The following is an 18333-nucleotide window of genomic DNA, read 5'->3' on the forward strand; positions in this document are numbered from 1 at the left end:
TGCAAAAAACCAGCAAATTTGTTTGGGGCACAATAAGTATTTTGCAATTAGCATATGAAACAAATCAGCTTGTCAGGTTTTTCAGTGCCTTACATTCCAGTGCATGGTCACTACAATGACTGGAGTGTGGTTTTCTTTGATGTACTAGCTGCACATACAGCACATTCTCTTGAACAATCATAGCTTTATCTAAACCTAAAAGAATTTTTTTTTATTACTTAGATCTTTGGCCCATACTTAATTTCAATATACTTTTAATATACAGAGTTATGGGCTTTGGAGAAGAAATATTATGATGAAAAATTAAAACCTCTTGATTGTATCTGAACCAAGACAGCAGGCAATGATGTCAGAGTAAAACTAGAACTTACGTTTAAAGTGGTAAGTGGTTCATAGAAAATATCTTCACCATCCTTTACTTTCCTGTTAAGTGTCAAGGGACACTGAAGGTATCGGAAGTTATATTCAATCTATATAACACACATACACCAGAATTTAAATATAATGCAAATTGTTATCTCAGTCTTAGATTATGTTCTTAGTACAAAAAGGCTGTCCTTTAGAGAAAAAAAAGCATATTGTGTCAAGGTTGTCAGAATCAAGATGTATATTCACTGTTAGCTGAACACATGCCATCAAGATACACATCTGTGACTGAAAGACGTTTAAACAAACAGCCATTTTGAAATGTAAAACAAAAAGTGCACATTTCTTGCTAACACATTGCTATTAGCAATGATCATTTTCACAACTGTAATTTGTTTTAATGCCAACTTTAAAGAAAAGCTTGTCTTTAAAAGTTATATGGCTTTGATAATACAATATAAAGAAAATGCACAGTAGCAAAAAATTTGCAAGTTTTCTGTTAATGATGTGGACACAATCCAATATAATCACTGATAAGGAGGTTTTCAATATGGTTTCAAAGGTAATATAACATTCATACCTCCGTAGCATTGTTAAAAGCAATCTACTGCTTAAGATTTTGGAGAAGCATGTACAAAAAAAAGAAACGTTGAACTCTGAATCAATGATGACAACTGCACTACTTATTACAAGCATACTTTTGATATGCATAAATAGATATTAGGTGTCTTCTCTCACTGCTATTTTGAAATACCCATAATCTCTGATACCCAGCCTGACTGCAAAAATTAACATAGCAAAGAAACCGTTTATGGATTGTAGAAGTTTAATGTCACACTTATTAAAATGTGTAAGCATGAAGATTACAGAAACTGAACTTCAAACCATTTACAGTCCAAAGGATAAAATAAGATCTGTTACCTGCGTTCTGTGTTAATATCTGAGATTCATCTGCAAGTGTACCTTACATATTTGAACTTGACATATAAATTAAAATATATGTACTGTGCACTCTCCCAGACCTTTTCATCTACTTACGTAGAAGTCTCGACTTGTCTTTTCCTCTGAAGACTCGATTATGCAGTTGTCCAACACCAGCTTTGTAGATGAACAGAAAAGTGAATTAAGGTGATATAGACAATGTTCAACAGAAAGAATGTGTTTGGACCAGAAGAAAATGACCGTCAAATACAACAATCACCTAACAGAAGTGATGATTCAATCAGATTTTGTGATGTATGTTTTGAAGGCATAAAATTCCAGAGTTTACATGTAGGAGTTAAATATAAACTATTCAGTTTACAAGGCTACATGCTAGTTTACAAATATGAAGGGTGAATAGTTTATAAATACATACATACCAAGTCACTTGCTATTTTAATAAAAAAACATTTCTGTAACATTTAGCAGTTAGCTGAGAGAGTGAAAATATCTCAGATGATTTTGAACCCAATTCACTTATGACTTTCATTACATTTATACGTCTTTTTATATTACTTTTATAGCTCCATTGATCTCAGGAAGCTAAGAACTTTTCTAATACTGAAGAACATAAACTCGACAATTAGAAACTATCACTAGAATAATATTAAATAATTCTGTGAACTTATATTATTTCTATTTTATAATAATATGTATTAGTGAGGACAGCAAGCAGAAAAATCAATGCAGCACAACTAAGGTTATTTTGTGAAGTCATGTGCAGAAAACTTACTTTAAATGAATCAGGAAGATACTCAACCATTTCCAGCAAAGGACACTTATTGGCACTGGAATAGTGAGAGAAAGTCACAACAGCTTCTTCCCATCTGCAAAAAATTATTTCAGATAATGCAAAATTATTTAATTGCTTCTGTTTTAAATTAACTACTTTTAGATTATTTGAGTTTTATTTAAGGTATTGAAAATCATAACATATAACAATTTTATGCACTATTAAATGGAAACTAAGCTGTTTCGGGAATAATTGAGTAATATTCTGGATGTTTCTGTAAGAATGATTCATGTTAAATTCTGTTATCAATTAAACAGAAATGTTTTGACTATGCTAAGATCTCCTAAAAAATATGAAACTGGAATGAATTCTGGAATCTTGGGTTACAAAAGTAGGCAAGTAATAATAAATACAGTAAAATCCTGTGAGTATTCCTGTAACTCTTACCAAAAGATGCAATGATTAGGCAATAGTGTAATGCTTTATTCCTAAAGTGGGGTTTCACTATACTGTAACATAAAATAGTCTAAACTGCAGTTGAAATGCCACATTTTAAAATATGTGCAATATTTAAAATCACAATTTTAAATTAAATCTCTTGAATTTTTTCAGTGGTATTTACACTTTGATTAATATTCTGTAGGCATTAAGCATTATGTGATAGGTCAAAATTATTTCTGATGGCTTCTACATGTTTTTTAACACAGAATCCAAATACTCAATGTAATATGAAAAACAACTTGCCACATATCTGACGTCCATTACAATTATGCCATTTTTGATTTGTGCTCATTAGAACAGAACATAACCTCTGGAATTTTAAACTAAGTACTCAGTTTTACTTATTAAACTACAGATTTTCAGAATTTAATCTAATTCTAAAAAACCCCAACAAAACAAAACACACTGGAAAATAAATTCAAAAAGTGTTTTCTGTATACCTTACCTTTTGTGCAAAATGACAGCAGACACTACATCTTTTCTCCTATTGTGTATTGCTTCATGGAAAAAAGAAGCTACTGCTTTGTTGAAGAGAATTTTTGCACCATAGTCAAGAAGTAACCTCACTGCTTTTGCATGACCTTCTCGTGCAGCCAAGTGCAGAGCTGTGTTCTGTGCAGACAAGCAGTATAGCAGTATGTGAGCAAGTAAAAAAAAGTGTTTCAGTGCTTTCCCACATTGAAAAGCCACAAGCTTTTTGCAGTTTCAAATCTCAAATGCTTTTACTAGCAACATAGAACATTAGAATATTGTCAGAGATTCTCATAGAGATTATAGACATGCTCTTTATGTCTACAGCTACAGTAGGGCAACATCTGAAGACGAAACTCACTGTAGGTAAGAAAAGCCAATTAATTAATATCTTTTAGTTTCATAATTAACAAACTGCAAGTCACCAATAGGTAAAAATGATGGTATCTACAGATACAGAACATCTGCATTTGATAATCAAGAAGAGAAGCATCCAGTTATATCCAGATGTTCTCATAAAAAAAATCTGCAAGAAAATCTGAGGGCACAATTTTGTAAATGGAACATTTCTTTTTTCTTTGGTATTTTCATAAAAGTAAGGGAATGAGTGGTTTAGGAATCAAGTACACTGAAACTGACTTTTGAGAGTCTTCTGAATGCACCCAGATTCTTCTGATTGAAATTAAGGACAAAGAATTGGCTTATCACAAATTTATAGTCAAGATTTGTTTCTAATCTAGTAATTCTAAATGTTTTCAACACCAGTTCTCAGAGAAATTAGCAACAGCTTCTGTGTTGGGAATTGAACAGTTCTTTAAAATGATCGCCCTGTGTTTCTGATGGGACAGGTTCATACAAGAGGCCTTCAATCCAAGAAAGGGATTCTGTCTTGATCTAATACACACTGCAGTTGTCCACACTCCAGAGCAAGATAGGTGCTGTTTTTGTTGGACAACACTGTGCAGTGGATATTAAAAAATATGTTAATGAGCTATAGTTGATAACAGATTTTCAAAAATCTGTGTAAGTTCTTTAAATTTGCTTTACCGATGTTTGTACTACATTGCTAAAATATTCTTGCACTGTACAGGGGGCAAGGGAGACATGTCTAATACACTCAGTATTTCATGTTTTCTATTAGGCTATTTGCTATTTTTTGTCTCCCACTTAAAAGAATTGGATAACAATTTCATCAGTCATATATTTATTCAAGAAACGAACATTTAACAGTGGTGAAATGTAACAGCACTGAGTCTGCCACACAAAATAAAGTATTAAACATGTAATACACAGTGGAAAACTAGTAATAGCCTAGCCCTGACATTTCGTCTAGAAGCAATAGCAGACAAGAAACAAATAATGTTAACACATACCCCTTCTTCATCCACTCTGTCAGTACACTTCACATTAGTATCCAAAATGATCTGCATTGTGCGAGTGTATCCTCCAAAGGCAGCATGGTGCAGGGCTGTCCAGCCTTTATAATCACTTACATGTAATGGTATAAAATTAGTTATTATAAATAAAACACCTTTTATAAATTTAAGGTAAATGTAAATGTATGCTCCTTTGACTCAGACCTCTTTTCTTTGGCATGAGTACTGCAGAGATGTCCATGCCTTCTGTCAACTACTATGTGAAGGTCAATATACCATTCAGAAATACGAGGTTCAACTCAATAACAGTACTCAGGTCTCCCTCTTTTAATCTCTGTTTCCGAGACATGAGGATCTTTGACCTGAAAGCAGGACTTACTCTGCAAGGCAGAATGCCTGTGAACCACCAGTCCTAAGAAACCCTACTCAAGCCTGTAACTGAAGCTGAAATGATTGTAATATTTCCAAACCAAATTTTTTTCCATGAAAAGGTTCAATATTCTTCTCTCAGGTGGATTCAGAGAAACCTCAGTTTCCCCAGCATTAGAGGCCTTGGCTTTACAGCTAGCCCTGACTCTCTGTTTTACAAGTATTTTATAAACATGCTCTTATGCTGCATGTTTGTATTTGCATACATTAATATAGTAATTATTCTAATATACTCATATTTATATTGCATTAACTTCCCAGCAGATGAACATAAAACATAGGGGGATACTTCTTTTTTGGCTTAATGAAATTTGAATGAAAATTCAATTTGAATTTTCATTCAATTTGAATGAAAATCTGTATACTTACCAGAGGAAAAGAGCCCCTCTCTTCAGAAGAAACTGAACTACCTTCTCATGACCATTCTGGGCTGCCAAATGAAGGGGAGTCATTCCCTTCTTATCACCTTCATTCAAAAGTCTTGTGTCTTTCATATCTCTTATAAGTCGTTGACAAGTATTGATGCGCCCATAGCTTTGCAAGATACACACAGAAATTAATGTCAAAAATACAGAAATTAAAACCATGGCATGGATTCCATTGCCCAGACTGTGCCACTAACCTGGCAGCAAAGTGTAAGGGCGACTTCTTATCCCTGCTCTTAGAGTAGATGGAAACGTTGAGGCTGAGTAAATTATTTACAGAGAGGGCCACTCCTTGTCTGCATGCATAATGCAATGGAGTGCATCCTTCATTATCTTCATCCACTACGAGATTTTTAATATGTTCCATCTGTTATCCCCCCAAGAAATACCCAAAAACAAAAAAAGCAGAATTACATCTATATCTCTTATGCTCCATATCTTCTAATAGCTTGCAACAATAGCATTAATACTTTAAAGCAGTATCTAAAAATAAGAAATAAACTTAAGTAAATTTAGGAACAAAGAGCATTTTTTTATCTGCTGATTTGGGGGTCACCATTTTTTTCAAGCAACTACTCTTCAAAGAACATAGGAGTCTGCTAATTTGCATCCTTACTGCAGCCCAGCCACAGCACAATACAGGAAATTCTTCTTTGCTGCCATTCCAACATAATGCTCACTGCTGGCAGCAGAAGGCTTGTACCTTCATACATAAAGGCAGTCTTATAGTCTAGATTCAGGAGCAAAACCTCTGATTGTCAAAACCCAGCAGTTCACTGCTTTACAGTGTAAATTCATTTCCCGTTTCTCTTTTTTCATCTTCACTTCCCTGTTTTCCTCTGTACCTTGTCTAATATGCTACAACCTTTCTTAAAACAACAAAAAAAATCCTCCCACAGTCTGATCCACTTATTTGTCCGAATTACTAATATGATCCATAATCAGAAAGTGCAGAGAACTATCACTCTGTTTTAAAACTGATTCACTACATCTGCTGAAAAGGGAGGCTAAATCCATTCTGAAACACAATCACAGGTGTTCACAAATTTCAGCACATGTTTTAAGATGAGTTATATTTGATTCACATTTACAAGGCTATTTCTGGAGCTCTGGAGGCCAGAAAATTTAACTGCTTCAAGCAAGCTTGGGCTCTATCAATATGAGTGCTTCATTTCAACATAGCCAAATACAAATTTATGTTCGAAATCTTTTTACAAACCAAATCTAAGACTTCATTATGGTCCAGTCCACAGAAAGCTCCTGCAGAATATGCTGCAAATTCTAGATGTTGACTGATTATGAGCACGTCTCCTAGCTTTACTGCATGCAAGCTGGGAAAATAGAAGTGAAAAGTTCTATATTTTATTGCCTACCTCTTGAGCTATTCAATCCCCCAACAGCAAAATAATTTATGGGATTATGTTATTTCTTTGCCTGGCAATAAGAAAACTGTATTATTGGCTTTGAAATGTTTTCATGAGAGATATGTGATATGCACCTCTTCAAACCATTTCTTGTGACACTGGGCTACTTAACAAGTAACAAGAATTTCTATAAACATACTAAAATAAAATGGTAGTTGCTTTTTTCTTTACATTTTCTTAGTAAGGGTAACAGAAAGACATAAATTGATATTTACTGTACCTGCAGATATTTCTCATTCAGATGCTGTAATCCTCCAGGCTGCAACACGGTCAAATGCAAGAAATTCCGACCAAGATGATCTTTTAATGATACATTTGCTCCTAAATAAATATGGAAATAAATACCAGCAACTTCAAAACTGCTGGTTCTTGGCACTACATAATGATGTTTAAGACAAAGGAACAAATGTTGAACAAATATGTTTTATAAATCTATAAAATATTCAAGTCAGCCTTGTAATGTATAATTTTGCTTCCCAAAAAAATCACTCCTACCAACAGCTTTCATCATTCTCTTGTGTGTATGCATTTTGTATTTCATTGCAGTACTAAGGTTTATATGGGGCCCTTATATTCTAAGATGCTGAGCACCCACAATTCAGGAGGAAATTTAAAGATGCAGATAATCACCTCTTCTAATCTTTGAAGTTGTAACCTTATTACACTTTCAAAACTTACTATAAGGCTTTTTAACAAAATCAGTTGTACTATTACCTAGAGGAAGTAGAGTAATAATCATTAACTTGCACCAAAACACAGCAAATGAAAGAGATATAGCTCCAACATTTTCAAGGTGACTGTGATTTCATAAAACCATGGGTGAGGCTTGAACTGTGGGCTTTAACATTCAAAGATTGGTTGCTGGTACGAAACACAACTCTGTATGAGTGGTGCATTTATTCCACTGTTCCGCTTTACTTCGTGAGCTGCTGAGAAGTGCAGGGATGGAGTGCCAGTGCCACCTCCACCTTGAGAAGCGTGACACATGGCATACACATTCTTCTAATAGCCTGTTCATGCTGTATTTAAAGGGGTGAAATCATCACACCACTTCTTCCTTTATCTCAGGGGATACCAGCAGTGTGCAGCTGTTTAGCTCAGCTGCTCCTGGGATGGATGACAAAGTAGTGAATTCAAATTGAGAGGAAAGTTGGACCCAGAGTTTTAACATGAATGAACCCTGCTCAAAGGAAGTATATATATATATATATAGTATGTGTATATTCCTTTTTTACCTTTTGAGAGCAGTAAATTGACAATTTTCCATGATGCACAGGAAGTGGCCAGCAGAAGTGGGGATCGACCTTCTATGTCAACGCTATCAATATTAGCCCCCTGCAAAAAAAGAATTCCAAGTTTATGGTGAATAATGAGTAAATGAAACTTTAAAATGGTGCTACCCTTTATCATCATGGCAGAAATATAGGCATTCTTAGTAACTTCAGATGCTCCAGATAAGTAATTTCACACTACATAAATACACAAATAAACAAACACATTACCTCTCTCTATAAAACTGCTAGGGTTTCTATCCATCAGCCACAGCCCAATCATCTATATATAAAAATTCAGATACCAAAATAATAGTGGCCTACTTCTAGGTATACTGAACTTACAGCTTATGATCTTTTTTTAGAGAACATTTCCATGTACTTAAATTCTCAATATAAAATTTTAACTCGAAGATACCAGGATTGACACTATGTAAAAATGCAAAAATTGTAGCCCTTTAAATGATGTGTTCTTATGTATCAAACAATTAGCAGAAAAAGATCTTTCTGAACCTCTACATGATTCAAGAAGTAATGCATCCAGAAATCAGTAGAGTTCAATCTGCATAGCTTGATCTATATTAATTTTCCATTCTTCAGCACAAGCAATATGAACCAAGTCAATTTTGATGCCAAAGTATCTGTATCAACAGTGGGCATATTTTATTCTGTTTTGTCTACTTTTGCACTGACACATATTGCCAGGACAGTATGATCACTATAGTCACAGTATCACTATAGTCATATCAGCAAAGTACTACTGTAAGCATAAACATATCTATCTAAAAAATCCCACCAAGGGAGCAGGAAGATACAAGTAAATGAACCAATGAGATGTATGAATATTTTATGATGGTTTAGACATAATTTTTTTCTAGATATTGAGTTGCAAGTCAAACTTGATGAGTTGAACAAAGTACACAAAAAAAAATCTATTTTATTTCAGATAATATTCAAAGTTGATGAGAAAAAAAATCAATGGCAGCTTTTCCATTAACTTGAATTATCTTTGGGTCCAATCTTAATTTAAGAGAATTAATCACAATCCTGAGCAATATTTACTTTCTAGGATGGTAACACCTGTAATGTAGTAATAAGAAGCACTTAATAAATGGACAGTGATTACTTCACCATGGAGAACAGGAAGCTTCCAATGTATGTTCATTAAATATTTGGGAGTAATACATGCAAGACTCTTCCCCCATTTACCTTTCTACAAGGTCAGACAACCACTTAAAAATTTTTTTTTCATCAAGAAACAGACCTTTTTTTATCCAAGTGTCTCATTTATTTCAGTGAATACAGGGCAGCAATTTCCAGTTCCTTACGTAATATTTAATCACCTTTCCGCCAGCTAACGTAATTGTTCAGCTTTTGGTAAAGTGAATTTGGCAGCATTCTAATTACTTATCATAGTAAGAAGTAACTTATATATTGTCACATATATTTACCTCATTTATGATACAGCTGAAATAAGAGTTTGTAAAATAGTTTCTGAACTCCATTTACTTTTCCATTTCTGCTACCCTGAATGTATTAACATAAATGAGTTAAACAGATATTAATATAAAAACAAACATGGCAATTTTGTAAATATCAATTAATATTTGTACCAATTTAATCTTTCATTTTCCTTTTAGCAAAGACGCAGGAAGAAAAAGGGGAAAAAGTAAAAAAAAACAGAAGAAAATGTGTAAAATTCCTGCTTATTTATTTTGAATAAAATGTGAATATTTAATGCATAAAATAAACAGATGCTTTTCTTTATTAGAACCCAAAAGCCTTTCTGAACTGGAATTTGCTAGTCCTTTCAAGCAGTTACATTGCTGCACCTTTTCTTTTTCACCTTCATGTACACCACAGCATAGGCAGAACTTTGTGATCTTGCCAGGAGTCCAAGGGACGAGGCAGCACAGGCTGTACATGCAACATTCCTCTAACTCCAACTGTCATATTTAGAACCATTCCCAGACAGGACGAACTAAAACAGTTCTAAAGCATCAGAACTGACATACTTCATATGGAAAGCCAAAGAAACCCTCAGCAAATCTTCTGTGGAAGAGGCCAAAGTAGTCAAATGGCACTCAAGGAATGAAAGTTTGTTCTTAGCAAATGCAGTGTCAAAGGTATTTATGATATAATATTTTGTACACACAAGCCTCCACATGCAAAAACTTGTAACTGTGCTTCTCAGGTAATAAGGTTAGTTGACAGGTGGTTTTTTCAGAGAAGTTTAAGTAGACAAACCTCACCATTTCACATTTGAATCAAAAATAAGCACAACATCTAATTTGAACTAAATCCCTGTAACAGAATTTCTGAGAAAAGCAAAACAGTACGTAGAAGAGAATTTCTTTTAGTATAATTGCCATGAAATTAAGTAAAAATCCTAAACACACATAAAACAAAAAAGAAGTCTGATGTTTTCTGAAAATGTTCTCAGCCAAGTGGGGCGCAGAATGATTATATGAGCTTTAATTTAATTGGCAAAAATGGACATTGGGAGCATAGCCAGTAGCATCCCTGATAACATTTCTTCTCTTTGTCCTTCCTAATTACTCAGTGAAGAAATACAACCAAAGCACACAGAATAAAAAATATTTCTAGATCATGCACAAACTTTGATATACAGCTATGTGATCCCATAGTAATCATATGTACATTCTTTAAAGAACAGATTTATTTCTGAAAAAAAATCAGATGAAATTCAATGCATGTTTAGCATTTGTTTTATATTTCATGCCTGGAAAGTGTAGTATGACCAGACCACTTCACCATATTTGGTAAAAGATGTTTATGAAACATTCTGAGGAAGTAAAATGGAAATAAAAATGTAAGATTTCATCCTCTGCAGCTGTGGGATGATATTATGGATCCACAACTACAGTTGTACTGTAACTCTCAATTGTACATTATGAAATGTATATGTCTATCTATCTAAATAGCTTACACCTGAGAACACATTCTGCTTTGTGAATTTCCTCTATGCAGACCTGTAGCAATAGATAGCAATAATCTCTAAACATGTTGCTTGATTAAATATTTACCATTGAAATCAAATACTCCGCCAGTTCATAATGATCAAACAACGCTGTTCTGTGGAGAAAAATGCAAAAATATATTAATATTAGAAAGGACAAAGAAGTTTCAAGCCAAAGGATAGCATTCTTCTGCATTTTCTCAATTTTCTAATATTTTCAAATAAATCAATTTTAAAACAAAGAGACAGAGAGATACTCTTATTACATAATTCATTTTAATGAATTGTTTTAATTTTTCTCATGGAGTTATCTTTCCCAACTAATTTCAGTTAAGTTACTACATTTGAAACTCACTGCAGGAAACAAAGACCTCATTGGTAGGTAAACAGGCACTTTATCACCAATTTTTAAGAGAACCAGTAATTTTGCATGTCAAATCATTCAATATACCACACAAGGTCAATACAGAATTCCATAAATTTCAAATGCAGTTTCTTCCAAGCATGTCTAGAGCTTGAAGTTAATTTCATTATTCAAAAATAATTTGGTTGTGTTTTGTGCAATAATGCTAGTATGAGGTTAAAATGGCAATGGCTAAATGTATTCTGAGTGTGGCAGGCAAGTCCACTTGAAAAAATATGAACAAACTAATTGGTATAAATTGGGCGTTTGAAGCATAGTCATTATCATTAGATAAATATACTGATAACAAGTTGTTGTCGGTTACCAAAAATATTTTAAAGCTGTCTATACACTTGGAAACTTCTCCAGTTTTATTCTACAGTAAGACACTGAATTATATATTACAGGGGAAAAAAATGGTCAAAGCATGAAAGTATAGCACAGTAAATACACACAGACAAAACGTTTTCACAAGTCAGACCTCTATGAAATATCTGGACTCAATAAGCAACACAGAAGGATAGCTCCAAGGTTGTACTGTATCTCAAATGAGTTGCCTTAGCATTACAAGAGGTAATAATAACATTGGGTGTACTATAGTTAGAACTCATTACTCAAAAGATGCATCTTAAAAATCAAGTCATGGTTCCAAATATGTAGAGATGCCTCCATTATCTATAGTAGGCCCTTCCAGCCACACATTAATACTGAATGTTTCACAAACACTCAAATTCCAAGGTGACTGGAGCGAAAGCAATGTCAGTTATGAAATATTTAGATGGAAACACGACAGTAGGAATGCAAAAGCATCAGGTTCTACCTATCCTTCACTGCTGCTTTGTTTCTCAACAAGTTAATGTTCCTACTCAGTTTTTTTATGTTCTGAGATATTTAGGTGACTTTCTACCTTTCTGATGATTCTTGATAATGTTTTTGCTGTTTCACAGGCACCGAGACTAAAATAGTGTTGTCCTTTTTACCAAGCTTTTTTCAAGGACTGTAATTTTCACTGATATAGCAGCCAGTTATCTGTTCAGTAGTACAAGTGTCTGCACAATTTGCTTTGGCTTTCTGTCATCACTTTGTCTTCAGTCATGTTCTTCCATGGTAACATTTCCAAGTGTACCCAAACATTATCTTAACTTTACAGCAAACTCTTTTAAAGTCTTCAATTATCTTTGAATCATTTGACTTTCTACTGTGTCCAAAGAACAATCATCTCCACTGCTTCTACCACTTACTTCATACTGTAAAACTTCTTGCAGAATAACACTGTCAAATAATTATAGTTAAATGCAGTGAAACATATCTTTCTTGCAGAAAATATACATGGGAAAATATATTATATTCCATAGAGTTGGGAGACAGGATGTTTAACCAAGTATCTTTCTGCTACAAAAGACTGAGGAAACTTCTCCACAGTCCAGTGCTCTCGTTTTAAATGGAGTGTGAAAGACTAGAAGTCTTGAGTATTTTTACATACAAAAACACCATTTGCAGCTTTGAAGTCACAGGGAAGTGTACCAACATTTCCTTTTACTTGATCAGGTATAAGGTAAGTCTTCTTGGAAAATAAAAGAAAATATTCTTTTAAACAATTTATATCATTTTTCACTCATTTTCTGGAGAACATCAACACGTTAGATAAGGGCACTTCTTCCACATTATCAGAAGATGTTAACAATTCCATAAACTTGTTCCCCTACTACTTTACTGGAGTAAATTTTCAGTGTGAACTGTTAGTGACCATTCCTTGACATAGCTCCAAGTAACTAGAACTGTTTTGATTTTGGTATCAGCACCAAGATTTTTAACATTCTGACCAAATTTTTGGCTGTTTCACACTGCAGTAAAACCACCTCCCATACCAAGATTCAAATAATGTGGAAGGGTGTTCCAAATGCAAGGAATAACAAAGAATATCATGGCCCACAATTTATAGTGAAATCTGGCACAGCAGCTTCCTACCTGTGAAGCAATGTTTCCTTATTCCCATCTACAGCATCAATAATGGATTCCTCACCAGCATAGGATGACATCATTAGCTTTACAATCTCAGTTGCTCCTTGAGTGGCAGCAAAATGAAGTGCTGTGCATTTTTCATTCTATAAATGGGAAAACAAGACAAAATATAAATATTTAAACCTCAGAAACCTCTCTTCCAATCTATTAAACACACTAGTGAACCAGCCCAGGATTTTTAATTCATGAATATCTTTTTATGCAAGTAATGAAGCTTTAGTCTTTAACTGAAGTAGTAGAATTCTAAAGAGATTGATAAAACCAGAAAGGACTAAAGAGATAGTTTTAACAGATTACTATGAAGCTTCTTATCACTCTATACAAAGTCCTTAAAATTTGAGATAATTATACCCTTAACAATCTTTTATACTTTAATTAAAAACCAGACAGATACAGCACCCTTTAGTACAAGAGATGAAGCAAAGGAAAGCCACAGAAAACCATATCTAGGCCAGTAAAAATGAATAAGCAAACAAATGGGTCTATATAATAAAGAAAATGCATTTTTTTTAAATGTCATTTACTTCCTTAAATGGAGTCTTCCTTAGAAGTAACTCTTAAATCAACTTTTCTGCAGGTAAAAAATAACATTGTCCAATATGCTGGAAAACTATTATAAACTAGACAGTCATAAAATAATTAAGCCATATATACATGATTAGAACAATATTTTCTAAAACAGGAGTCTGTTTAGCTAGATGGGACAAAACAGCTTTGATACATGCCTGAGTGTTTCGACTTTCTCATTTTTAGAGCAGGAACATTTTGGTGAATGCATTGGAATGAGCTTTTCCCCAATGCCATAAGCAGTCTGACCCATCACAAAACCAGCAGCATGAATCATCTCATGCAAAAGCTGTGTGTTCAAAGAATCAAACCCATAAGAGAAGGCAAAACTATGTTCTAGTTTTGCTCTCATGAGTTGATTTCATCCTTGCAAACATTTTGATTAATGATATATATTTTTTAAAATGCTTATTTATGAATGAAGCTGGGCACAGACCCTTACATCAGCAGTGCTACACCGTGGTAGAGGCAGTAGTATCACAAATTTGTGTTTGCTTATAAGGAAGATACTGCAAAGGCCAAGGCAAGGCTGAGGATAAACAAGAATGCATCAGAAAGGGTCAGACTGAAGATCCCACTTCTGGGAAGGGATGACCCCATGTCACTTCTATAAACAAACGTCACATTTTGCCTGATTTGAACCAGTGACTTGTTTTCATTTGCTGCTCCCTTGGCTTTGCATTGGAAGAGACAATGAGCAATGATTATCTGCTCTTCTTTTTTTCATACCACTCAGAGATTTAGAGGTACCTAGATTTTATCACAATTACATTTTGCTCCACTCTGAATTTTACCTGTTTTAGATCAATTTGGGCTCCAAATTCAATGCACATTTTAATCATTTCGAGGTCACCACTCTGAACTGCCAAATGAAGTGGACTGCACTTTCCATTATTGGTAAAATTGATGTGGGTTTTAGCAGAGTGACCCAATTCTTCACCTAAGAGATGAAAACAAATGGATTTTTTTAAGTGAGAATGAGATAACAGAAAGTAAAAGGCATTCAAAACAAACATATTAAGTGTGGAATAATATTCTCCCCTCTCAAAATAGAAACCTGTCACATCTATCATTAAACAATAGATGAACGTACATTTAGGAAAGGAGCTAGCTTGCTGCTGCAATCATACAAAAGTTGGCAGTAAAAATTGCTCTTAGGAATAACTGCAATAACTTCTTGTAAGTTCAAACACAGTTACAATTGCTTTTTTTCACAGTTATTTGAGAACTAAAGCAGCAAATTGGCACTCACTGCTTGGGAACATTGTATTTTACCTTTTTTCAAAAGAATTTCCAGACATGTTTTTGCACCTGAAAATGCCGCTGCATGGATAGGCATACATCCCGTTTTGTTTGGTTTACATATTTTCCCTCCGTTTTCAATCTGAAAAATAATGTCTCAATACAGCTTAATGGCATACAGAAAAATCTGACAAATGAACATGCTCTTACAGATACAGTCTCCTGGATAGCTCTCTCCTTTTTCTTAATGTTGCATATGTGTTATGAAGTTTATATACAAGTATCTTTTACATGTTATGGCCATACAATGCATGTGCTTCATTCTGTCTTCTTATGACCTTCAAAATCAGTTTTTTTCCTTAAGTTTGCCACTCAGATATAGATATAATATACCCTCTAAAAGATTAAAAAGTTTCTTAGTAACCCATGCAAAGCCACTTGAACACTTGATCCATGATTGACCTTCCTGCATTGAACAAAGACAGTACACAGGAACAGAATAACACTGCATCGAGGCAGAGAGAATCACCTCAAAAGATGATGGATAAATATACCTACCAGGAGTGTCAATGCTTCAGGATTGTCCTTGTAACATGCTACAATTATAGGTGTGTTCCCTGCTTCACCTTCCAAGTTAACATCTGTACTGCTATGTTGGACTAAAATCTAAATGTTTAAGAAAACATTCAGTCAATCATAAGCCAAACATAACAATAAAAGACTGTTCCATTATTTTTGTTGTTTACAACCTATAGCACCTGTGCAACTTACTCGTTTTGCATGCCAAAAGCTCACAATGCATAGGCAGAGGAAACACAAAATGCAGGAGAATACAAAAATATGCTGGTGAAAAATGCAGATATGAACAGATATGAAGTAAAATTCTTTCCAGCCGACAGCCAGGTAACTAAATTAAACTCTGCACATAGCTGCAAAGGATTTTAAAGCCTGGTTTAACAATATCTCAATAATGGGAGAAAGTATTTTCTGTAGTACATTGCAGATAAGTATTTTCAACTGAAGATTTCAACAGAAAATTCCCTGGCAAGTGGCAATGTTGTGGAATCTGCTCAATTAGGAATCTGTTCAGTTGGACAGTAGAATGAGGAGAGATGGGGCTTGATGAAAACTGGGACTGTGCAGTCCTGAAATCCTGCTCCAGTCTCTAGGTTAACAGCTGACACTGAACTATCAGCATCATCAATTATCTCTATGACTGCTTCCAGCACTTTTTGAGAAGCAAAGGATCTGGAAACTGTAATGACCCCACTGCTTATTTATTCCACTAGCTACATATTTATTTAATTGTCTTTCAGTAATTCCAGTTATTTATTTTTTCTGTACTAGAGGAACTGGTGCATTTTAATCACTCTCAGGCAATTTGGCAATAAAAACCAAGGGAGAATTAGTCTGAATAAACAACAGAGTGGGGAAAAAAATGAGAGCACAGATTCAGTCAAGAACCGAAGCACAGAAGCTGATAAAAAGCCCATTTAAAAAATGTAATTGATTTCAGATTTCATTGTTCTTAGTTCATAATAAGTACAAATTTTGTAAAAGATTTGAGGACACTGAAACATTTCTAAAGAAGTCTGAGCCTTGAATACGGATAACGTGTTTCTTTTGTGTGGATGAACTAGAACAAGAGAAAAAGAGGAAAGCAAGTATTGCAATTTTAAGGTTGCATTCATCTAAAAAATTTTAAAACTTTACCAATTCTAATATTCTATCCCTATGCTGCATATGAAATGAAAACATTCTCTTGCACTTAGACAAATGGTTAAAAAATTATGCTGCTTAAAATCTCAGTGCTGTTGGTATTTTACAAAGTTCAACATGGACACCTTAGTAATTTCTCCACAATATATTTTTGTGATTTTTTAATTGCAGATTTAGTTCTGCTACTACTCAATTGATTATTAGAATGTTGGTTCTAAGAACTGTGTTTTCTGACTAGTTTTAATCCGGTTTTTACTTTAAAAATACACTAGTTTCAAGGAAGTCTTGATACTTCTACAACATCCCATACAATTGTAAAAAAAAAATCAGCGCATTATAATTTGAAATAACACATGCCTACATGAAGTTTCAGTGTTAAAAGGAACCCTTTTAAAGAAAGTTCCTTGCGTTTGCAAAATTGAAAAGCATTTTCTGTGAACCATAATGACTACTATCATAGCACAAACATCAGTATTCATATAAATCAGCAAGTTACTTTTTATTTGCAGTGCTAAGAAGATGCAAACATTTCTACAGGCATCACGTTACACATCCTGCTCACTGAAGAAAGCATATGAGGAGATATGGCATGTATCAACAAGGCCTTGGTGCTCTGCACACAGCGGCTGCTGAGCTACTTATCAAGTGTGTACATTTACGTGGACTTTAGACTTACCTTGACAATTTCATTGTGCAGGGACTGAACAGCCATATGCAAAGGTGCCATCATATTGGAGTTGAGAATGTTTGGATTTGCTCCTCTGCTGAGAAGCAAGCGAACGCTTTCAATCTGGTTTTTCTTTGTGGCCCAATGTAGTGGGGTATTTCCAGAAGAATCCATCACATTTAATACTAGGTCAAAGGAGAGAAAACAGAACAAAAACCAAAGCAAAACCATCAAACATTCTGATTGCACTGGAAAAAAAGCGCATCCTCTATGAAGGTGTAGGTCTGTGCTACTGCATTTCTTTGAAAAAGGAAAGGAAAAGATTTCATGAGATGCAGTGCATTGTGTTAAATTGATTAAATATTGTGCTGAATATAGAGTATTTGTGAGAGAAATGGGAAACCTGTCTATTTCTTGCCCATTACTATATATCTTTTTTTCCTCATGTAAGAAGTTACTTGATTTCCCTCTCTCCTTGACTCTTCTTCCTATTTTATTTGACTTCGCAGCTATTTCTTTAGAGGCTGCACAAAATAAATGAGTGCAAAGAACTGAAATAAGAGATAACAAATAAGTGCTTGCAAACTGTAAGAAAATTAAAGACCATATATACTCTGTTTCACTTCAGAACACAAATCAATTCACACCAGTTATAAAAATGGTCTGTTCTACACATATATTTTGAGCTTGAAAACTGAAGATAAACTTCAACAAATACCCTAATAAATTATGACCAAAATGACAGACTGAAAATAA

The 18333-nt window shown here is 34.2% G+C and overlaps 1 protein-coding gene across 1 annotated transcript in view; it reads right to left on the minus strand.

Moving 5' to 3' along the window:
- The window catches only part of TRPA1 (transient receptor potential cation channel subfamily A member 1), a 37538-nt gene that overhangs the window by 15835 nt on the left and 3370 nt on the right, over positions 1 to 18333 (minus strand). The window contains exons 3-17 of the mRNA XM_032127466.1: positions 17587 to 17762; positions 15750 to 15857; positions 15225 to 15333; positions 14744 to 14889; positions 13329 to 13465; positions 11025 to 11073; positions 7942 to 8041; positions 6927 to 7027; positions 5480 to 5649; positions 5227 to 5391; positions 4426 to 4540; positions 3027 to 3193; positions 2081 to 2174; positions 1405 to 1464; positions 372 to 470 (exon numbers count right to left, since the gene is read on the minus strand). Of these exons, the coding sequence (XP_031983357.1) occupies positions 372 to 470; positions 1405 to 1464; positions 2081 to 2174; positions 3027 to 3193; positions 4426 to 4540; positions 5227 to 5391; positions 5480 to 5649; positions 6927 to 7027; positions 7942 to 8041; positions 11025 to 11073; positions 13329 to 13465; positions 14744 to 14889; positions 15225 to 15333; positions 15750 to 15857; positions 17587 to 17762 (1796 nt within the window). The remainder of the gene's footprint in view (positions 1 to 371; positions 471 to 1404; positions 1465 to 2080; positions 2175 to 3026; positions 3194 to 4425; positions 4541 to 5226; positions 5392 to 5479; positions 5650 to 6926; positions 7028 to 7941; positions 8042 to 11024; positions 11074 to 13328; positions 13466 to 14743; positions 14890 to 15224; positions 15334 to 15749; positions 15858 to 17586; positions 17763 to 18333) is intronic.

This window comes from Corvus moneduloides, chromosome 1 (assembly GCF_009650955.1).
Source record: "Corvus moneduloides isolate bCorMon1 chromosome 1, bCorMon1.pri, whole genome shotgun sequence".
Lineage (NCBI taxonomy): Eukaryota > Metazoa > Chordata > Aves > Passeriformes > Corvidae > Corvus > Corvus moneduloides.